Source organism: Narcine bancroftii, chromosome 6 (genome assembly GCF_036971445.1).
Source record: "Narcine bancroftii isolate sNarBan1 chromosome 6, sNarBan1.hap1, whole genome shotgun sequence".
NCBI lineage: Eukaryota > Metazoa > Chordata > Chondrichthyes > Torpediniformes > Narcinidae > Narcine > Narcine bancroftii.
In genome coordinates this window covers 161074131-161099249 of record NC_091474.1, presented here as the reverse complement: position 1 = coordinate 161099249, position 25119 = coordinate 161074131, and the positions used below count along the sequence as shown (strand labels likewise).

General features: G+C 36.9%; 1 protein-coding gene across 10 annotated transcripts in view; it reads left to right on the top strand.

Annotated features, from left to right (window-relative positions):
- agbl5 (AGBL carboxypeptidase 5) overlaps positions 1-25119 on the top strand; it is a 167014-nt gene that overhangs the window by 104592 nt on the left and 37303 nt on the right. For 7 of the 10 annotated variants that reach the window (XM_069886507.1, XM_069886501.1, XM_069886503.1 and 4 more), the window contains 2 exons: positions 15722-15837; positions 24816-24865. In XM_069886507.1, coding sequence (XP_069742608.1) covers positions 15722-15837; positions 24816-24865 — 166 coding nt within the window. Of the gene's footprint in view, positions 1-15536; positions 15619-15721; positions 15838-16355; positions 16439-24815; positions 24866-25119 lie in introns of those variants that run through there. The other 3 variants (XM_069886506.1, XR_011340474.1, XM_069886509.1) reach the window with 3 other exon arrangements.

The window sequence follows — 25119 nt, the reverse complement described above, 5'->3', positions numbered from 1 at the left end:
AGAAGATCAACGCAGGTCTCAAAGGTTAGGAAGAACACAACTAAAGATTTATACCTGAAAATTGTAAATATGGACACCAAACTTGTAACAATATGTTCTACTTATTTCTTAAGTTAATTCTAATTTAAGTTCTAATTTTCTCAAGGAGAATATAGCTATGTATTTCTGCATTCCAACATGCCATACCTAGATGTGAATCAGACTTCCATGCAACTGCTTTACATTTTCTAGCCACTGCCAATGCAATTTAACAAATTCCATTTGATATTTATATAGTTTCAGTTTAGATTTTTATCCCAGTAATAATAATTCTGTGTTTTGTGAAAATTTAATTCTTGTAATCTGCTCTAAGAAAATTCCTCGATCAACCCAAAAAGGACTCACTTTAGAACATAACCAGGTTGAATGTAAAAATCTTCCTACCTCTATGCCAGAACTAAAACATCGGTCTGATAAGTCTGAATTTAATTTATTTAATTTCTGTTGCGCGAGATATAATTTATACAGAAAATTATATTGTACTAATCTATATCTTACATTTATCGTATTAGTCATACTATCCCAGCATAGTTCAAACCAGATTTCCTCATCTATTCTTACATTTAAGTCTGATTCCCATCTCTGCCTGGACTTATGAACCCAAGAACTTGTATTTTTCAATTGGCACAGTGATTCTTTAATGTCTCTCAGTTCTGGATTGTACTTTAATAAATCCAGAGTTACAACTTCAATATCCAGCATGAATGCTTGTGACCACTCCCTATCAATGTATTGGAATATCATATAAAGGACAATATCTCCATTTGACAATCTCGAAATTTATACCAAATGCAAAATATCTAATTTACATATCTTTGTATATTATGAAGATGATTGAGATCACGTTGTCTTTTGAGATTCAGGATGATGATTGAAATCTGAAAGCAATTTAGTTTAAAATTAATATCACATGTATAAGTTTAAACATGGCCTAATCAAAATTATGAAAAAGGGTTCTTTGAATTGTATGCTGTTTAACATCAACAAAGTTCAGTGAAAATTTATCTCAGTGTTCTTATGAGAGAGTCAATTAATCACACTCATTTTCTTCCATCTTTATGAAGAAGAGAGAATAAGACCCAAGAGCAATTTATCTTTAGATTGTGGAGATAAGTAACATGAACTGGGATCAGACTATCATTTCTGTTTTCATGCTGCGTTATATTCATGTATGCATGCTTTTGAATAAACACCCATTCTTTTCATTTTTCTGAAAGCAGATCTGATTTTGGTGATGTAGTTTTATTTATACCATCTGAGGCTATAACAATCATAATTTATGTAACTCATTTTTTACAAGTTATCTTATTAAATGTTAATAATCCTCAATAAACAAAAAAAACTTGAAATGCAGCCTTAAAGGTAATTCACATGCAAAATGCACTGCAATCTCTTCCAGGAAACCATAGGACACTAGAGCATAGACACAGGCCCCTTCAGCCCTTCTGGTCTGTGCCGATCCTTTTTTTTTGCCTAGTCCCACTGACCTGCACCCAGACCATAGGTATCCATACCTTTCCCATCCATGTACCTGTCATTAATCCGACAAAGGCCCGATCCTGACCATGTCCAAATTCTTCTTAAATGTTAAAATTGAGCTTGCATTTACCACCTCAGCTGGCAACTCATTCCATACTCCAGCTACTCTGTGCGAAGAAGTTTCTTCTAATGTTCCCCCTAAACCAGGGATGCCAACCTTTTAATTTAGATATACAGAACTGTAACAGGCCATTTTTGCCCACAAGTGCATAACGGGGGTGTAGGTTAATTGGGTAGCATGGACTTGTGGGCCGAAATATATGTCTAAATTAAAAATTAAAAGGTTGGTGACCTCCAACATAAACTTTTCCCCTTTCATGCTTAACCCATATCCTCTGGTTTGTATTTCACCTACCCTCAGGGGGAAAAAGTCTATTTACATTTACTCTGTCTATCCCCCTCATAATTTTAAATACCTCTATCAAATTTCCCCTCATTCGTCTACGAAATAAAGTCCTATCCTATTTAGCCTTTCTCTGTAACTCAGTCCCTGAAGTTAGGGCAACATCCTAGTAAATCTTCTCTGCACTCTTTCTAACTTAATGATATCTTTCCTGTAGTTTGGTGACCAAAACTGCACACAATACTCCAAATTTGGCCTCACCAATGTCTTATACAACTTTGCCATAAACATCCGAACTCCTATACTCAATACTTAGATTATGAAAGTCAATATGCTAAAAGCTCTCTTTACAACTCTATCATTCTGTGACACTACTTTCAGGGAATTATGTATCTGTATTCCTCGACCTCTCTGTTCTGCTGCACTCCTCAGTCCCTACCATTCACTGTCTATGACCTTTCTTGGTTTGTCTTCCCAAATGCAACACCTCACACTTGTCTGCATTAAATTCCAGCTGCCATTTTTCCAGCTGGTCCAGATCCGTCTGCAAACTTTAAAATCCTTCTTCACTATCCACAACACCTCTGATCTTAGTGTCATTTGCAAATTTTATGATCCAATTTATCACATTATCATTCAGACCATTGATATAAATGACAAACAGCAATGGTTTCACCACTGATCTGAGAATCTGAGAAGCAATCAACCACTACTACTCTCTGGCTTCTCCTGTCTAGTCATTGACAAATCCAGTATATTATTTAAATTTAATTTTTTAAAATTTAGACATACAGCACAATAATCAGGCTATTTCAACCCTCAAGTCCATGCTGCCCAATTTACACCTCATTAACCTACACCCCCAGTACATTTTTGAATGGAGGGAGGAATCCGAAGCCCCCGGAGAAAGCCCAAGCAGACACAGGGAGGATATACAAACTCCTTACGGCTCTGGTTTCAAACCCTGGTCTGGTCCCATTTGCTGGTGCTGTAAAGGCGTTGCACTAGCCGGTATGCCAACCGTGCTGTGTCTGAACCTTCCTGACTAACTTTGTCAAAGCCCTTACTAAAGTCCATGCAAACAACATCCACAGCCTTTCCTGATATCCTCCTCAAAAAACTATAAGATTAAACACAACCTTCTACAAAGCCATGTTGAATATCCCTAATCATTTTCTGGTTATTCAAATAATTGTATATCTGATCTCTTAGAACATCTTCCAGTAATCTGACGTCAGGCTCACTGGCCTATAATTTCCAGGGTTACTTTGGACCCTTTTTTATACAGTGGAACAATGTGAGCTACCCTCCAATCCTCCCACACCACACCTGTGGCTAATGACATTTTAAACATTTCTACCATAACCTCTGCAACTTCTACACTAGCCTCCCTCAAAGTCTGAGGGAATATCTTGTCAGGCCCTAGGGATTTATCCACTTCCTCCTCTTTAATTTGTGTAGGATCCGTCAACGCACTGCTTGTTTTCCAACAACTCTGCCTGTTTCCTGAGTGAATACTGATGGAAAAAAATTCAAGATCTCTCTTGGTCATGCAAAGCTGACCACTGTGATTTTAAGGGGACTAATGTTGTCCCTTACTATCCTTTTGCTTATGATATACATGTAGAATTCCCTAAGGATTTTCCATCACATTGTCTGCCAAAGCAACCTCATCTTCTTTTCACTTTCCTGATTTCTTTCTTGAGGTTTTTCTTTCATTTTTAAATAATTCTCAATTACTTCATTTGCTCCATGTTACCTATTGCTGGTATATGAACTCTTCTTCTGAACCAGATCCCCAATATCCCTCGAAAACCAAGTTCCCTATGCCTGAGAAACTTGCCTTTAGTCCTGACAGGAACATAAAAATTCTGTACTCTCAAAATTTCACATTTGAAGGTCCTCCACTTACCTCGCACATCTTTGCCTGAAAACAACACATTCTAGATCCTTTCTTATTTCCTCAAAATTAGCCTTTCTCCAATTTAGAATCTCAACCCGAGGCCCGGACCTATCCACACATTCTAGATCCTTTCTTATTTCCTCAAAATTAGCCTTTCTCCAATTTAGAATCTCAACCCGAGGCCCGGACCTATCTACACATTCTAGATCCTTTCTTATTTCCTCAAAATTAGCCTTTCTCCAATTTAGAATCTCAACCCGAGGCCCGGACCTATCCTTCTCCATAATTAACTTGAAACTAATGGCATTATGATCACTGGATCCAAAATGTTCCCCTACACATATTTCTGTCATCTGTCCTGTCTCATTCCCTAAAAGGAGACCCAGTATTGCATTCTCTCTAGTTGGTATCTCTATATATTGATTTCGAAAACTTTTCTGAACACATTTGACAAACTCTAAGCCATCCAGCCCTTTTTCAGTATGGGAGTCCCAGTCAGTATGTGGAAAATTAAAATCCCCTACTATCACAACCTTATGTTTCCTGCACCTGGAAGATTTGTGATTCATTCAACATACGGCAATTTTTTCACCATTTAAATACTAGTCCAATCTACAATTTTTTTTTCCAAAGATGGTAACCTCATAGACTCTGTGCCCTGTATTGATAGATTAATTAGGTTTGAAAACCTAAAATTATAAAACTGACACGTTTCACACATTCAGATTTTTAATGAACATTTATCTGGAGTTTTCAAGATGAATAAACAATGTTGAACAACTTTTAGTACTTTACATATTGTACTTGAAGTTTGACAATTAAAATTGCCATTTTATATTGAAAGTGATATTCGATTGTGCTTTTACTGTTGAATTTTTGCATAAAATTATTTGAAAAATATATTGTAACAAATAGCCGTACTTTATGTCTTATATTTTCTTCATATGCTAGAATATGAAATATCCTGTTGAGGGGCAGGGGATATGGGGATGAAACTGCAGAAAGTTTTATGGCACAAGGTCAGGTAAGAACTATTCAGAAATGAATAAGAAGTAAAATAACAATGTTTTAACACTGGAAAATGGTCACCTAAAAAATGAAAAATATGCACCTGCTGAGAGAAAGGATAATGATGTACAAAGTTTGAGATCTTTGATGTAAAGTAAGTCGATTCTTTCTGTTAGCACAAGTACCAAACAAAGTAAGTAGGATATATTTTGGAAGTGTTACATTTGCAGTTTGTAATTTTTCCTTCAGTGCTCAGCTGTTTTCACTTGATATCCTCAGAAAATATTTGTGCACTTGTCAATAATTAACAATTTTGTGCCACCTGCATATCTCTGTCAATGGAATATATTCTACAATCGAATTATTCTTGTGGAGTTTGTGAAGTTTTTTGTAAATAAAATTTATTTGTATGTTTTCAAAAATATTTTCTATTGCATTGTTCCATTTTTTTGTGATCATGTGTGCACAGCTGATAACAAAGTAAGTCACAATAAAAGCAGAAGACACTCAAAGCATCAGTTGAAAAAGAATCAAAGTTAATGTGTCATCTCTCCCCATAGATATGGTTGGACCTTCTGAGTATTCCCAGAATTTTCAGTTCTTATTTTAGATTTCCAGCATCTGCAGTATTAATCTGTATTAATCTGTATTAATCACAAACTTCTTTATGCATTGATTCATTTTCAGTGCTGGGAAGATTTTTCAATTAAATAGTAGACATTAATCTTGCCTTGCCAAAAAAAGTCTTGCTACCTGTATTTGGTGGGAGACTTTGTAGAAAGGTGAGAACAGTTTAATTGCCTATTCAATGAGAATCACCAATCCCACTGATTAGGAGCCAGATTTGATTTGTTTCAGAATTTGTTAAAATTAAGTGCTTGAAGCAGTAAATTTTGAAGAGATAGTTGCTGACCAATTATCTAAATGGGGTTGGATGTTCATCAGAAGGAATTTCTACCAGTTGCTCAGAGGTCTTGATGGTTCATCTTCTTATGAATTGATTTTGTTTTGCATGGTGAGGATACAACAGAAATGCAGTATTAAGTGGTTTTCAATTGACTTCTTTTTGGGATCAGCATGACTGGCCACTCTAGTTGGAGGAAATTATCCATGCTATTCTGGTGTATGCTGTTCTATTTGTACAATGAAGTCACACACTGTGTGTGAGTTACTGAGCTATTTGCATTCAGCTCTGTCAAAGAGCATATGCAACATTCCAAAGAGATGAAGGACAAATGTAAACTATGTATGTGAAATTTATGAAATCAACATAGGTTTTTAAAGATTCATAGATTTCATATTGTGACAGTTTAAAAATAATGACTTCAATCTCTTCTAGCCACATCAATTCCTAACATTCAAACTTCAAATAGGAAAAAATTTGTTGGCCTGTTCCTCAATCTTCATTAAGAATTAGTCTGGTGGGTTCTTCATCCAATGTAATATCACCTTACCCTGCCAGATGTGGACAGTTCAATGTCATATTTGGCCAACCAAGTTGTTGGACATATCTAGATAAATGGTTGCAGTCTAATCTAATGAAACTTGCTGTGTCTTAATTTATATAATGACCAACAATCTGGTTTTTTGCCCATCAGGAAACATTGAATACTTGTAATTTTTCAGGACTGGCAGTCAGCTGCCTATGAAGCACATGACAGGATATTGACTGGTGATTTATATATATGAAAATTTGGTAGAATGTTGAATTTGCAACCAATTTAATAACTCCACTTTTCTTTCACTGCTAAAAATGACAAGAAGTGTTTTGTGGTTTCCTGTTGGATGGTTTGTAATTAATTTCAATGGGATATTAAAATTCTACACTTAACTTGCCAGTCAACTGCCTACATATATGCCCATCATCCTCACCCCTCCATGGTTCACCAATCCCCAACTGCTTTCAGTCTAACCCCTCCCCCTCCTTCTCTGTCCTCTTTGTACTGGGTATCTCTAGGCATTCAATCTTGATGAGGGATTCTGACTTGAAATATTGACAATTCTTTTTCACCTCCTAATGCTGCTCAGCCAGCTGAGTTCCTCCAGTAGATTGTTTTTTTGGCTGTCTGTCAATGCTGCAAATACAGTTAGAATGCAAATCTAAAAATCTCCTTGCGTAATGCATAAATATTAGAAGGAGCCTCCACTGCTGATGGCCAAAAAACAACTAAGACTTGATCTTTAGCCTTGTAGTTGCAGCAACTCAAGTGGAGAAGGAATTTAAGAATAAAGGAATAACACATAATGGTTAAAAAAAAATCTGAAGGGATAACATGATACCAATAAGTTCCTGTGGACTAGCTCAAAGTCTCTTCACCAAAACCTTGCTGTCTTCCTTTTAATTTTGAATATAAATTCCCATATTCCCCAATTCCATAATCTTAAGATGCTTCAAACTTTCCACAAGACTTGGAAAAAAAAAATCTTAGTTGGACACGCCATGACAAAGGATAAAGTTTAAGTACTTATACAAGTAACATCATAGGCCAATAGCAAACATTCCTTCAGAACAAGAACAAATTTCATTCAGCCAGAGTGTGGACTGAATGAAATTTGTGCATTGGCAGTGAGAATATTTCTGGAAATAATCCCACCCACCCCCCGCCCCACCATTGCATTCAATGCTTTAGATTAATGGGAAAATAAGTTAAAAATGCCTAATTGAATAGCCACAGCATGCTGCCATTTTACAAAGCACCAATAGAAAATGCTGATTAAACCTTGTGGCACTGCAAATTCATTGGGGAGATACAAGATTAGTTTCAAGTTTGAAGAAGTAAACTTTGCTGGAAGATCAGGAAAATTTAGGCAGGTACACAAAGTGTTGGGATGCACTGTTGTTGGATTATTCATTGCTCAAGCAAAGAATCAGTATGTTCAAGGGATTCCTTTACTCAGATTAAATAAAGACAGGATATAAATTTAAAATAAATAGATTTTTAATTTAAAAAATTAGACATACAGCACTGTAACATGCCAATTTGGCCCGACAAGTCCATGCCGTCCAATTTACATCCCGTTTGACAGGGCTGAATGCAAATAGCTCAATAACTCACACACAGTGTGTGACTTCATTGCTCAATACTTTTTTGAAAGATGGGAGGAAACTGGAGCTCCTGGAGAAAACCCATGCTGACACAGAGAGAACATACAAACTCCTTACAGACAGCATAGGATTCGAACCCAGGTCCGTTCCCAATCGCTGGCACTGTAATGATGTTCCACCAACTGCTAAGCCAACCTTAGTGGGATTATAAATATTAATGTGATTATAAATATAATTGAAAATGATTATCAGGAGAAACTACTTTCTTCAAGATGGTAACTTGCACATCATTAAAGGGAATATTTACAATGTAATTGGTGCTTGATTATGCAATCAGGCAGTCTCCGAGTTACAAACGAGATCTGGTCCTAAGTCTGTTTTTATGTTTAATTTGCACATAAGTTGGAACAGGTACATATGGTTCTTATTTAGCGTCAGTCAAATATTTGTCTTGGTATATATATACCTTTCTATGCATATAAAATTACTGGAGTCGCTCTTGAAGTAGGCATCAAGGGAGGTTTGTAATAGTTGAGGCCCTCGGTAACTGTACAGTAAAATTTGGTGAACCTCTGTATAAGGATCTTGCTCCTCTAACTTTGCCATCCCTGCCTCAATAAGACAAAAAGCTTCAGCTAATTCTTTAATCAAAAACTTTTTTGGTTCTGGAGTTTGTAGATCTCAGTCTTCTTCCTCAAATACTATCATCTGCTTCTCTAGTTCCATAAGGTCTTCATTGGTCAGTTCTTTGGCTTGAGAGTCGAGTAACTCTACCACATCATTTTCACTGATGTCTAACTGCAGTTGATTACCAATATCAACCACAGTTTGCCTGGCTTCGGCGATTTTGTCAGCTGTAAACCCCTGAAAACTATGCACAAATTTGGGCACAATTTGTTCCATATTCCTTTCATATTTGACTGGTTCACTTCATCCCATGAATCAGCAATATTTTTGATGGCATCATCGATGTTATAATTCTTCAAGAACTCCCTTAAGCTCATCACATCATCTTGGGTAGCCCTGACTGCTTGTGAGAAGGTCCGCCCTAAATAATAGGCCTTAAAGGAGGCTATGACTCCCTAATCCAGTGGCTGAAATAAAAACGTGGAGTTGGAGGGTAAAAATACAACCTTTATATTGGGGTGAGGGTCATCTAAAATGCTTAGATGTCCGGTTGTGTTGTCAAATACAAGGATAATCTTAAATTTTCTTACCCAAGCAATAACGTTCAACAGCAGGGACAAAATGGTTCAAGAACCAATCTTCAAAGATGGCAATTGTAACCCAAACCTTTGCATTTGCCTTCCAAATAACAGGAAGCTTTTACCTTAATGATATGGTGAAGTGGCCTTGGATTTAGGGAGCAAAACACAAGCAAAGGATTGAATGTGAAATCCCTGGAATCGTTACCCCCCCCCCCCCAAGCAATAATGTTAGCCTATCCTTCAATGCCTTGTGCCATGGTTCATTTTCTCCCCTTCTTGAAATGTAGGTCCTTTCAGGCACTTTTTTCCAAAATAAGCCAATCTCATTTACATTAAATATTTGGTCTGGCAACTAACTTTCCTTCTCAATCATTTTTTTTCAACATTTAAGAAAAACACTTGCAGCACTTGCTGATTCACCTTGCACTCTAATATGTAACTTTGCCCTCACTTTGAAACGATTGAATCAACCCCCACTCGCAACAAAATTCTTCATCACAATCACCTTCACTTGCTGTACGTGCAGCTTTTAAATAATTGAAAAGGCTTTGAGCCTTTTCTTCCACTAAAGTAAGGCTAAAAGGCATATTACACTGATTTTGATTGTCTAACCAAATTATCAATAGCTTTTCCATTTCAATAATTAAACAACTGCATTGCTTAGTAATAATTATAGCTTTCATCGGGGTAGGGCCTTTCATATGCCCCATTATTCTCACTTTATCCTTTAAAATTGTTCTGATCGATGAGTGGCTGTAGTCTTAACGCTTTTCCAATGACTGATGGCTTTTCACCTCTTTCTAATCACTTTATTTTCAATCGTGATCGTTTTCCTTTTCTTTGATGGATTTACACTTTGGAGGTACAGTTACAAGGGTAAATAAGAGAAAAGTTTAAGTCAAATACAAAGTTACGCATTCAGCACAGTGTTAATGGCAACATGATCTGACTTTAAATGGCGGAAGGCATTCTTCTTCCTCGAGCCAAAGAACTGTGTAGTTCATTCGTAAGTATGAGCTGTCTGTATGTCGGACGTTCTTAACCTGGGGACTTGCTGTATTATTACTGTTAGATTTTCTGGAAGCTTTAACTTGAATCATAGATGTCATGTATCATAACAACAAAAATTTGATTTGTTTTGGTTTGTCTATTAAACTAGTTTTTGCCATGAAGTGGTTCAACATTCCTGAAAATATAATGGCCACAAATTCTTGAGCTGTTTAGACGTTATTTCAAACAACCAAATGTTTGAAAACATTTTTTTTAAAGAGCATATATATCCCTTTAGTAATGCTCATTCCCTGTCAGCCTTGTTGCACATAAAATCATAGATTTGTTTATTTCTGGAAATTGCTTCACGTTCATGCAATGGTCCATCAGAGGATGATAAACTTTTATAGCAGAATGCTGCCAAAAAGCCCTCGGGAGACAAATTATGCAGGAACTAAGCTGTCCAATAGGAGGTTACTTGTTATAACCTGGCATTGTATCTCTTGGCCTGAGAATACCAGGAATATTTGGCATAATTGCTTCTGCAGTACAGCAGTCTTTGATTTTACATGAAGGATCTGGACTGGAGGTTCCCCTTGAATTCAAGATTCGGTATCAAATTCATCTTTGTGGATCTTGTTTCTGCTGCAGGTTGTTGCAGATATAATTATGGAGAATCCTATCATCTACAGATTATGTATTTTAACAAATGATTGTCACTCTGAATTAGGAATATCTGGAAATATTTTGTAAAATATTGTGTCCAACTGTGATAATATTTGGGAAAATTGGAAGGAGAGTATAAGCACATTTTTGGACTTGTATTTCCCGAACAAACTGTTGGACATCTTCAGTAGTCATGTTGTATGCTATCAAAGCACCTTTCATATAAAATGCCTCACTGCATCTTTTACAACTCTGAGGACTACACATTTGATCTTTCATCTTTTCAATGACTTGGGGGTTTTCAGTTTCTTCAGTGAGGAAAAGAATGAGAGAAAAATGTAAGGTAGATGTTACTCTGGATTGAGTAAAGCAGTGGTGGTATGGTGATTAAGTTACTGTACAAGTAATCCAGTGGCTTGGCACCCAATCTGGAGACCTTGGATACATTTTGATGGATTACATTCTTATGAAGTGTAAGTGTAGTTTATAAGCTAAAATGTTGAAAAAGAAGAGGAGGTTTCAGTGATGATCAAGATATTACTGGATTGTTGTAAATCCCTAATTATCATGGACAAGCAAAGCCGCCATCTTACCTAGTCTGTAAAAAAAACACAGATGCTGGAGAAACTCAGCAGTCATACCTTGAAGTAGGGCTCAGGACATATCTTTACCTCCTATGGATGCTGGGAGACTGACAGAGTTCCTCCACCATCTGTGTTTTTACTGCAGTCACAGAGTCTGTAGACTTTCATGGTTCACCCCCTTTTATCTTCTCTGCCTTAAAATCCAAATCCATAGCAATGTAGTTGATTGTGAAATGGCTTTGTGAGCTGTTCTCCAGGACAATTTTGGAATGGGCAACAAATGTTGACCTTGTCAGTAATGTCCATATTTTTTTTTTAAAAGTAATTTATTTTATTACAACTTCTTTATTGCTGTATGTTTCCTGAAATGCAATTTTGATTTATTTTGGTTTTTTTAAAGGCCGATATTTTCGTGCTTTGAATTGATTTTCAGATTTCGTTCCCCCACCTTTGTCAGGTGCAAAAATTCAAAGGTTGAGCAAGTAACTTTTAAGAGCCATACTTTGTGCATGGGATGGAATGGTGTAAGAACTGTTTCAAGGGCAATTGTTATTCTGTATTTTAGATGTAGCAGGATGAATACCGAACCCACACTGCATTGATAAATCTGTACAGAATTTCTTGAGCCTACAGTTGGAATTGCAGAAAGAGCATCGGGACCACAATAAACATGTAGATTTTTCTTTAATACCCCAGAGTCACACTTGGGCATCTGTAACTTTGATTCAGTTTTCTTCATTGCAAAGCCAAGGCAGTAGTCTGATTTAAAGAGACTTTAACGTAATTTGGAAAGCAACACCTAAACATTTGAGGGAAAATGAAAATTGGAACATTTGGAGCCATAAGCAAGGACAGCTGGCACAAAGATACATTTTTAAAGCTGGATGATGACAATTTTGACAGCGTAAGGGACTGTTATGGAGCTACTTACAATAGTGGTGCAAATGGGATGCTGCAAGTGTTGTGGGAAAATGTTTATGCCTATAGTGGAAGACTTCCAGGCTATTCAAAGGTATGAGATAGGTGTTGTTTCTGTGCCGAGGCAGAGGTTACATTGATTTCTGGCCTGAGCCCTTCAAGGAAAATCAGAAAAGGCAGAAGCAGAATATATCAGAGTGTCTCCAAATTCAAACAATGGGGGAGGAATCCAACCAACAAAAGGTGTGAGTTGGATGTGATGAGAGACTAGGTAGAATTTATCATGTCTGTGTCAGAAGGAGACAGAGAATGGAGATTTCTCTGGCTTTCGTTAAACACCTCCTTGCTCCCGTCGTCTCTCCGCTCCCATTCCTTCCCCCGTTGTTTGAATTCTGAGACCTTCTGATCTATCCGGCTTTTGCCTTTTCTGATTATTTTCCTTGAAGAAGGGGCTCAGGCCCGAAATGTCGGCGATATATCTTTGTCTCCTATAGCTGCTGAATAGACCATCTGAATTCCTCCAGGATTTCAATGTTTTTTTACTACAGTCACAGTGCCTACAGCCCATTCTGTTTTTCTCTGCATTGCTTTTGGAAGTGGGAAAGCTGCAAAGGTATTGTTTGCATTCAGAATCATGAGAAGAATGGACAGTGCTATCTGATGTAATCCAGCAAAAAATTGGAACGAGGGTCATCCACCTATTTAAGACCTCCTTGATTCTCTTGAGCAATGGGGTGTCGTTTAGCTTATATAAATTATTTAGGTTATTGTCTACCCTAATTCCTAGATATTTGATTCCATTTTATGGCCACTTCAAATGACTATTCTCTTGATATTATGGATGGGAGGGGGATGGTGGGATATGGGCAGAGTGCTGGTAAGTGGGATTAGAGGAGGGTACTTGGATCAGTGCGGACTAGAAGGGCCAAATTGGCTTGTTTCCGTGTTGTAATTGTTATATGAAGTGCCTTAAGTAGTTATATGTTCACTCCTTGAATATGAGAGTGAATTTAGGAGCGGTACTGTGAGCATGATGAGGTGGGGGACTACAGAGGTTTTCCTTGGGATAGGGCACAATAAGTGGAGGTGAGAAAGAGATTGTAGGGGACACAAACTGCAGAGAAATCCCAGTAAAAGAAGGGCAAAGCCTGAAATTGTAATGAGAAGTGATCTGGGGAGAGGGTTTTGCCCAGGAATTGTACAAAAAGAAATGAAGCAATGTAATGCGGGCAGCTGGATACAGAGGCCATTGATGAAGGAAAGAGAAAAGAAATGGTTATGGTTGAAGAGGAAATCTTGAGAAGTGAGAGGGATGGGTTGCAAATAAATCTTCAGAAAGTGATACATGACCAGGATTTAAAAGCAGATGAGAAAATTTGAAGAAAGCAGGATATTCAAGTGTAGGGGGAAAGAGAGCAACATATGAGCAGGCAGGTAAGCCAGTGAGTAAGGACGAGCCCATTTTTTTCAGTTACTGAAATCTCCACAATTCCTTTGGAGAATGTCAAGGGAGGAATAGATATTCACAGGGAATTACAAATAGTAGGTACAGAAGAGCAGTAAGAAGAGTGACGATGGGATAAATTTGTAGGCAAGAGGAAAGAAAATTACATTCTTGAAAGTCAAGAAAAAAGATGAGGGTGACAGTGGCCAGCAGAAGAAGCCATGACACTTGTTTTGGCAGTTTGTAATGCCATGTAGCAAATAACTTTATTTTAGGGTAAATTGGTAATTCATCAAAATGTATTTTCCTTCAATCTTAAATTTCAGGTTGCATTCTTAAGATAAAAGTTCATTTCCATCAAACTTTTGAGAGCCTCCATAAACAGAATGTCTTGGCTGCCAGCATTTAAGAAGATCAAATAAGTTTTAATGTCCTTGATACCAATATGGAAAATTAATCCTGTCTCCACTCATTTTCATTTTTATATTGTTGTGATATTTGTTTCTTAAAGCAAATGATAATAATTTTAACCCCTGATTCTTTATATAAAATCTTGTTCATTTCATCTGCTAATCGATGATCTTGCACATCTTCCCTAAGACTTTTAACAGCAGCTATAAATTATTTTATCACCAGTGAAGATAGGACTTGATTTAAGCTAAGCATTGTGCATCAACTTTGAAGATTAATTACCACATGCAACATCAACATATTACAAAGTAATACAAAATTAAGAGCTTATGCCTTAGCCATATGGGATGTAATTGAGACGAGAATTAGAGGAATCTGTATAGTTTTGGCTCCTTATTAAAAGAAGGCTGGTACAGAATCAATAGCATTTCAGAGAAAGTTGACAAGATTAATAGTTGGATAGTGTAGATTGTCTTTTGAGGAATGATTGGAAAACAAGGCTTCTTTCCACTGGAGTTTAAAGCATTATAACGTGTGTGTGTATGAGTGTGTGTGTGAGTGTGAGATCACATTTGGAGTATAGTGAAAGGTTTTGGGCACCATATTTAAGGAAAGGTATGCAGGCATTGGAAAGTGTCCAGAGGAGGTTGACAAGAAAAGAATAATGTATGAGAAATATTTGATGGTTTGGGTCTGTATTTGCTGGAGTGCTGAAGGAAAATGTTGGGGGGGTGGGGAGGGGGGTGGAATTTCATTGAAACCTTCCATATACTGAAATGGCTAGATAGAGTGGATGTGGAGTCGTGGGAGAGTCTGGGACCAGAGGACACAGCTTCAAAACAGAAGAACGTTCCTTTAGATCAGAGCTAATGAGAAATTTCTTCGGTCAGATGGTGATGCATCTACGAAATTCTTTGCCGTAGATGTGGACTTCAAATCCTTGGATGTATTTAAAGTGGAGGTTAATAGGTTCTTGATTAGTCAAGGTGTCAGAGGTTAATGGGAGAAGGCATGAAAATGGGGTTGAGAGGAAAAGTACATCAATTATGATTTGAATTTCCCAATTCTGCTCCTACTTCTTAAGGTCGTGGTTTGGGAGAGTGAAATGGGATTCATTTAAGACATAAGATTTGGGGATGTTTTGCTGGAGTGGTCATAGAAAGGATGTTTTTTCATGTGGGTGAATCTAAAACTGAGGGTCTTGTTTTCAAAATAAGAGCTGTCCAATTAGAGGCAGAAATTAGATAAATTTTTGTCTCTCAAAGGGATGTGAGCCTCTGGGCAACGGTAATTGGAAACAAAGTGTGAATATTTTTAAGGCAGAATATAGACACTAGATAAGAAAGGGGATTAAAGGTTAGCCTGGGAATAGCTTGAGGGGTTGTGGGTAATTTCTGCTCGCATTTCATATGCTTATACATATATTGAAAATTCCAGAAACACATGGAACCTAGGAGTCATTACAGCAAGAACAGGATGAAAATTAATTTCCTGAAATATATTCTCTGAATTGGAACAGGTACTACCAGGACAATTGAGATTCTTTTGAATAAACAGAGTAGTGAAGATTTTAAGAGTTGCAAAATGCTGAATTCTTACATTTATAATTATTAACATTCTAGGATTCAAAAGCACAACCATTCCTGGTGCACTTAACAATGGCATCCCTCAGGAAATATTAGAACACGCTCAACCATTGGAAAATAATACAGTTACTGGAAAGACGAGCCACCTGCAGGTACAAAATAATGTTTTAATGATGTGACTAAGAAAAACAACTGCTAAACTAACTTGGGAAAAACAAGTTGAATTGTTAACTTGGTTGACACATATTTCATTCTGACTTAGAACTGCAATAGAGTAATCCAATTGGATGATCAATATAATGAATTTGCTTACTCATAATTTGGAGTCATTGGGTTATAGAACACAGAAATAGGCCAATTGGTCCAAAATGACTATGCAAACCAACTTGTCCACCTGAGTTCATCCCATTTCCCTACATGGTTCATGTTCCTCTAAACCTTTCCACTCCATGAAACTGTCTAAATGTGTTTTAAATGTATATTGTACCTGCTTTTGCAGCTTCCTCTGGTTGGTTATTTCATATGCCCACCACATTCTGGTTGCTTTTAAAAAATTTTTTCCCTATCACTTTAAACCTAAGCTCTCTAGTTTTTGACTCCCCTACCCTGGGAAGAAGACTGTTACCATTTACCTTATGATTTACGTTATGATTGTATTTACATTTGTAAGGTCACTCTTCAACCTCCTGTGCTCGAAGGAAAAAGATCACAGCCTATCGAGCATCTCATTATTATTCAAGCCTACCAGACCTGGTAACATCCTCATGAATTTCTCCTGCACACTTTTCAGTTTGATTGCTTTGTTTCTATAGCTGGACAACCAGAACTGTGCACAATACTTAGGCTAGTGTTCTTATCGATGTTGTATTGTTGCAAATGATGTCCCAATTCTTGTACGCACTATCTTGACTGATGAAGGTAAGTATGCCAGTTGCTTTCTTCTGTGTTGCCACTTTTAGGGAACGATGTACTTGTACCCCTAGTTCTCTCTGTTCTACAATATTCTCCAAAGTCCTGCTCTTATTGTGTAAGCCCTGCCATGACTTGACTTAACAAAATTCATCACCTCATACTTATCAGACCTTGGCCCATATCTCCAGTTGAGCTAGATCCTGTTATAAACTTTGATACCGTTCCTCACTCTCCACCACACCATTGATTTTGGTGTCATCTGCAAACCTACAATGTGTGTGTTTATACTAAGGACACCTCGCATCACCCCGCATCACCTCGCATCACCGCGATTTTTTGTCCCTCGCATCACTGTGCATTTTAGGACTACCCGAACTATTTCTACCGAGCGATGAATACGCGGTGATGCAGGGCGATGCGAGGTGATGCAGGGCGATGCGAGGTGACCAGGAAGTCTGATGAGCAATTGAAAACCGCGGGTGAAAAATCGCGACTTCCAGTGAGTCACCCATGGTCGTCCCTCGCATCACCCCGCATCGACCTCCTCAAAAGTAGGACGCCGGAGCACCTTGAATCGCCGCACATCGGCCACAACCGGATGTGTTTACAGTGTGGCCAGATTCGAGGTGTCACCACGCATCACTGCGCTTCACCTCGCATTACCTCGCATCACCGCACTTTTCCCGGCTCAGTAGAAACACCCCCATCGTCAAACAAATTGTTAACATAGTTGACAGACAACGGGTCCCTGTGGCTCATCACTGGTTGAAGGCCTCCAATAAGAAAGATAACTCTCCACTACCATTGTTTCCAACCACCAAACCAATTTTGAATCCAGTTGGAGCACTCAGTCAGGATCCCATGTGATTTAATCTGCTGAACAAGCTACCATGTGGAGCCTGGTCAAAGGCCTTGTTAAAGTTCATATAAACAACATTTATTGCTCTGCCCTCATCAATCTTCTTGGTCGCAATTAAATTTCTGAGACATGATTTCTCACACACATAATCAAGCTGACTTTTTGTAATCAGACATGCTAGATCCTGCCTCTCAGAATCCCCTCCAGTACCTTGCCCATTACTGCTGTCATCAGCAGCCTATGGTTCCCTGGTTTGTACTTGCAACCCTTTTTAAATAAAGGTATATTAACCATCCTCCAATCTTCTGGTACCCCACCCATAGCTAACAAATATCTCTGCCAGGGTCCCAACAATTTTTTTCCATGTTTGCTCACAATATCCAAGGGTACGCGTGGTCTCACCCTGGGAATTTATCCACCTTAAGTCTACTTTAAGACTGCTAACATTTCTTTAGTAATTTGGATATAGTCCAAGACATCACAACTCATTTGCCTCAATTCTTGTGGTATTTTCCACAGTAAATACAGATGAGAAGTATTCATTTCAGACATTAATTTGAAAAGAAGTTCAAAAAAGTGGTATTCTTCAGTTAACTGAAATAAATTAAAACAATATGGGAATCTTGAACAATTAAAAACAAAATCTTCCAGAATACACCATGTGTTATTGGGGGACTGATGTAGAAAGAGGGTATAGCAGGACTAAATGTGAATATCACAAAATGTAGAGATGATTCAAAAGAGGATGTTAGTCTTTCTCAACCATGTATTTTGAATATTTGCAGGAAACCTCTCGTTAGGAAACAGTAATTTCAAATATTTGATAAATATTTTGTTAGTTTTTTTTCCCTCTTTTTTAACTGTATTACTTTATTAAAACATTCCAATAAATGGGACTAACATGGTTGCTTACATTATGTTTATTACTAGATGGAGTTATAAATAACTATTGATATAGTTATGCATATTTACTTGTGTACATTTGAATCATTATGCAATCGTCATTTACTAGTATGCTTATATGTTGAACTCAATAAAAATAATTTTAAAAAAGATAAATATTTTGTATCTGGACATAAAAGCATCTTGGGATGCGGATGATGATAGAGAACAATTATTGGAAAAAACTTTTAAATTGATCTGAGATTAAGGTGGATCAAACACCTTGTGATAATGGTCTGCACCTCGCTTGCTCAAAATTGCTCTGCCCATAATATTTCTAACCTTCTATTAATAAATTGTGCCATGGTACTGAACTGATGTAATACATCTCCCCACAAAGGAGAGGGTAAATGGCTATATCTCATTGTTGCCAGTTTTCACGAATCTCTAACGCAAAGACAATTTAGTCAACATAAAGGCATACGTAGTTAATCAGAAATTGCAGACCCTCTGAACATAGTCTTATACAGATCAGTAAATTTATGGGTAGTGCCTGAAGACTGGAAATTATCATGTGTTTAGGGGTAAACACTGTACCGAGTGACGAGTCAGTTTAATTCCTGTTGGGAAATTCAATAACAGTAATCAGGTATAGAATTGGCAGTCACTTAGATGTCTGAATTGATTAGAGTTCAAGTTTATTATCATCTGATTGTACATATACAACCTGACGAAACAGCATCTATCCACACCATGGTGCATGCGCAAAAACACATAATGCACAGAACGTAAAGATCACAAATAATCAAAATAAATATATATAAGTATTTTGGATGATGGTCACAATAACCGGATATTGTTTATCAGTCTGTGAGAAGAAGCTATTCCTTAGCCTGCCAGTCCCAATTTTGATGCTCCTGTACCTTCTTTTTGATGGTCGTGGTTTGAAGATACTGTGCACTGGAGGGAGATGTTTTCTATAATTCCTTGAGCACTCTTTAGTCAGCGCTCCATCTATAGAACAAAGAGAGACCCCAGTGATCCTCTCAGCGGTTTCAGTGATCCTGTGTATAGACTTCCAGTCTGATGCTTTGCAGCTACCATACTACACACTGATGCAGCCAGAAAGGTCACTCTCAATTGTGCTCCTGAAGGAAAAGTTCTCGTGTTAGGAGCTAATAGCTTTACCCTCACTAGCCTCCTTAGGAAGTGCAGGTGCTTCTGATTTTTTAAAATCATTTTATTTAAAATTTTCTCCATACATGCAGTAATCTGAAATAATATAAATCAGATTGCAAAAGAAATAAATCAAAAGTCACATAAATGATGATATTCACAAGCCCTTCTCCCTCCAAATAGACAATATAGAAGATATAATATAGCTATATAAATGTAGAAAGAAGAGAAAAAAATCAGGCTTGCACAGAGAGATGGCATCTAGCACACATAAATAAAAATTCTTCATTACAACACAGAGGAGAATCTCACAGGTCTAGAGGGACAGAAAGAATATTATTACAAATTTAAGTCTAATATTTGGGTATATGGGAACCAAACTTTGCAAATATCGGATATTTATTTCTCAAGCTATATAAGTATTTTTTTTCCAAAGGAATACTAGTTTTGAATTTCTCATCTTGGCATTCCTGAAAATATATCTGATTTCCAAGTAACTGCAGTACATTTCCTTGCCACCGCTAACACTACTTTAATAAAATTCTATTGATGGTTTTAATTTATGCCTTGTCCTTCAATATTTCCTAATAAAAATAAGTCCAGATTTTGTGGAAAAACAACTCAGAACTTGTTCCAAAATATTTCATAAATATACCCAAGAAGATCTTGCCTTAGGACAAAACCAAATTGAATGCAAGAAAGTTCCTACATCTTTACCACACCTAAAACATTGATCGGATAAATCTGATTTTATTCTATTCAATTTCTGTGGTGTAAGAAATATATGATGTAAAAAATGATACTGAACTAATCTATATCTTACATTGATAATCATACAATCCCTACATAGACCTGCCCATATTTGGTCATCAATTACTATATTCAAATCTATTTGCCACTTTTGTCTAGATAGGAACTCCTCGTTTTAAAAATTCCTACTTGTAATAAAGATTATATCATAGAAGTAAATTTTTTAACAATTCCTCTTCTCATAGGGAGTTCTACTCCAGTACAACTAGGCAACAACATGGTTGGTCCTAACTTAGCCCTCAAATATGCTCTTAGTTGGAAATAACAAAAAAAGAGTGTTATAAGTTGTACCATATTTATTTCTCAATTGCTCAAAAGACATTCATTGTCCTCTTTCATAACAATCTTCAACATTTATAATCCCCTTGTGAAATCAACTATCCAGAAATTGATTATCCTTTGAAAAACATATTAGAGGATTTTGAATCAAATGCATTTTAGGTTATATACATCCTCTTACACCAATTTCATCATTTATTTTATTCCATATATTACACTTAATTTTAGCCAAAAGGCCGAGAAGCAATATTTTATTTCATATATTCATCAAATGTTTCAATAATGGTGTATCTTTATCACCAGCCATTAATCTTGATTCCCACTTATATATATATATATATATATATATATATATATATAAATTCTACTGCTTTACTCTCTTCTATTTTAACCAATTTCGATTTTTCCTTTTCAAAAAAAAAGAAGCAAGAAATCTCATTTGAGCTGCTTGATAATTTTTAAATTAAGAAGCTGTAGACTGCTCAATTCATATTTCCATGTTAACTTCTCTATAGAATCTCTTGACATTTTGCCTTTCCAGAGGAATTTCCTTACATATTTATTATTGAAATTTTTTTTGAAGTATTAAAATAGGTAATCTGTGGAAAAGATACTGTATCCTTGGGAATATATTAATCTTAATACAATTAACCCTTCCCACCAAAGTTGTAGATAAATTAATCTTTTTTTTTTAAAATCTCTATCTTTTTAAGTAATAGTAAATAATTCAATTTGTATAGGTTCTTCAAATTATTGTCCATATAAATACCTAAATATTTAATACCCTCTTATGGCCTTTTAAATTGAGTATCCCTTTGACATTGAGCATAATCACCTTCAGTTAATGGTATAATTTTACTTTTATCCCAATTTATTTTATAACCAAAAATTTGCCCATATTCTTCCAATTAAACATACAGATTTTGTAAAGAAGTCTCAGTTTCAGTCAAATATGTTAAAACATCAACTGCAAATAAACTAATTTTATGTTCTTCTTGACCTACTCTAAATCCCTTAATTTCAAAATCACTTCAAATTGCTTGAGCAAGAGGTTCTATTGCCAAAATAAACAAAGCTGGAGACAGAGGGCATTTACTTCATCTAGCTAATTGAAACTGTAGATATTGTGTCCATTAGTCACTACTTTACCTCTAGGATTAATATTACAGTGCTCTGGCTTTGTTTTTGACAAATAAGGAGGTGTGAGTCCAGTATAGGTCATCTTTCAGATACATGCAAGGAACTTTGTGCTCTCCACTCTCTTCATGTCAGAACCATTGAGAGTGGTCAACCTTCGTCCTCCTAAAATCCTCAATCACCTCCTTTGTCTTGTCTATATTGAGATTCAGATTGTTGTTTTCACACCATTTTATGAGCCTTTCAACGTCCTCCCTATAATGCAACTCATCATTGTTGCTGATGAGGCAAACTACTATTGTATCATCTGCAAATTTGATGATTCTTTTGGAGCTGAATCTGGCAGTGCAGTTGGGAATCAGCAGTGAGAACTATAGCGTGCTGTGGACATAGGCCTTAGGTTTTGTGATAATTCTGTCACAAAGTCCAGAATCCTGTTGTAGAGATGGGTGTTGAGTGCCAGCAAGGATCATAACTCTAAGGTATTATTTGTTAAACGCTGAGCTAAAGTCAGTGTACAACAGCTTGGCATATGTGGCATTGTCCTCTTGATGGGTAAGACCAGAGTGTAGGGTCAAGGCTATTGCATTATCGGTGGATCAGTTTGGTCAGTAGGTTAATTGTTGACTTCAGGAGAGGAAAGCCAGAGGTATGCAATCCAGTGATCATTGGGGCATCATGAAAAAAGCACATCACTGCTCTACATCCTCAGGAGTTTGTGGAGGTTTGCTGTGATGCTCGAAACCCTGGCAAATTTCTACTGAGGTGTGGTGGAAAGTGTTCTGACCAGCTGCTTCATGGTCTGGTATGGGAGCACCAATAACCCTGAGTGTAAAGGCCTCCAAAAAATAGTAGACACAACTCAGGACATCACAGGCAAAACCCTCCTCACTATTGAGATCATCAACAGGGAACTGCCATTGGAGAGCAGCAGCCATCATCAAAGACCCACATGTTCTATTCTCACTTCTGCCATTAGGAAAGAGGAATGGGTGTCACAAGACTTGCACCACCAGGCTCAGGAACAGCTGCTACCCTTCCACTATTAGACTCCTCAACAACAAACTCAATCAGGGACTCATTGAAGGATCTTACTTGTGCAATTTATTGATTTTCTCTTTTATTCTCCCTGTATTGTACCATTTGTTTGTTTACATTTATTATCTGTTTGCATTTATTATTTGTTTACATCTATACGCTGTGTACAGTTTTTGCACTACCAATTAGTGGTAATTTGGCTGCATCCACATGAAAAAGAATCTCAGGGTTGTATGTGATGTCATTTATGTATTGTGAAAATAAAACTGAAATCTGAAATGGTTAACTAGATATGGTTTTCTGATCAATGAAGTAGTGAGGCAATTGTTGATGAATTCATATATATGGACTTCAAAGAGCCATTTCCAAGTGTTGCACATAGTAGGCTTGCATTTGTAATTGAAGGCCATGGAATAAAAAGTGTTGCAGAAAATTAACAAAGTTACGGAAAGCAGTGGGTGGTAGTGGAAGGTTTTTTGTGTTAGAGGGATGTGTCAAGTGGAGTTCTCCATAGGTAGGTCTGAGAATCAGAATTTATTGTCATGAACATGTCACTAAATTCGTTGATTTGTGACAGCATTACAGCTGCAAATATTGCTATAAATAACATTAAAAAATAAATTAGTACAAAAGAATAAGAGAAAGTGAGATAGTGTCTGGGTTCATTATACATTCATAAATCTGATGGTAGAGGGGAAGAAGCTGTTTGTCTTCAGGCTCCTCTAGCTCTTTTGTGATGGTAACAGTGTGAAGAAGGCATTGCCTTTCTTAAAATACAACCTCTTGTAGATGTCCTCGATGGTGTGAAGACTCATGCCCGTGATGGCTTTGGCCAAATTCACAATTCTCTGTTGTCTTTTCCTGTCCTGTGCATTGGTACCTCCATGCGTCCATGTTACCAGACAGAATGCTCTCCGTAGTACACGTAGAAATTTTCAAGCGTCTTTGGTTACATACCAAATCTATTCAAACTCTTCACAAAGTATAGCACTAGTGAACCTTCTTCATGATTGCCTTGATCTGGAGCCCTAGGATAGATCTTCAGAGATGTTAACACCCAGGAATTTAAATTCTTAACCCTTTCCAATGTTGATAAGGACTGGTCATGTTCTCATGATTTCCCCTTCCTGAAGTTTACAGTTTGAAGAAAACTGTTGCTTTTCTTAATCTACATTTGGACTTGGAAATACAGTGCGCAGTTTCTACAGTTTCTACATGGAGGCACAGTGAACCGTGAGAGGACCAAGGAGATCTGGATGGGCTGGAGAAATGATCTGATTGGTGGAAGGACCAATGCTGAGAAATGTGAATCCATCACATTAGATGGAATCCATTAGATGGAAAAATAAGAGATTATAGAAACTCATGCTTAGAATTTTGAAAATACAGGAATGGAGATCTGAGAATATATTTACTGAACGTAACAGGACTGGTTAAGAAAGTAGTTAACAAAATAACTGCAATCCTGAGCTGTACAATGAGAGGCATGAAATATGAAAACATTGCAATGGGAGTTATGAATATTATGTACAATTCTGCATGTCCCACTTCAAAAAATATGCAAAAATTTTGGAGAGGGTGCAGAAGGAAATGAGAAAAATATTCCAGGGATGAGCAATTTCAGTTAGTTGGCTAGATGAGGGGATCTGGGGTTGTTTTCCTTGGAACAGAGAAGGTTACAAGTTCATGTGATGGAGACATTTAAAATGATGAATTGTATAGAATGGTGGATGGAGGTAAAATCTTTCCATTGGGATTGTAACAGTTTTGTGATTTGAGAGCAGCATCAATGGATCATAATTACTTTCCCATACTGCCTTGTTACATGATTTACTGGCTCACCCATGAAAAGTATTCTTAAAATCCTGACACTGCCACAGCACATGTGCTAGTCTTTTTGACCTGACCATATGCACCCTTATGTCCACAAATTTGAATTTGGAAGCTATTCAGTGGGATAAATGCCTTATATTTGATTTTGGGTTGTTTTGAATCTGCTGTGTATTAGTTGTCTTAAAGATCTCTTTTGTTCTCCAGATCCCACTGAAGAACAAATTAAAAGTCAGGGCATCATTTGATATCATCAGGTAGTACAAAATTTATTTGTATTCTTAACCTGATTATTCTCTTTTAAAACTCTTCTTTACCCCCACATCACTCAAGGTCAGCATAGTAAGACAAATGTTTTTATTTTAGCTCCTTTCACTTCAAGTGCCACAGATCAATTGTTTTCTTTAAGACAGGCATCAAAGCATTATGCTTGCAAAAATGTTGTTCAGTGCTCCAGTAATGTTATTTATGAAGCTTTATCGATTTCATGTGAAAATAAAACACACATGTA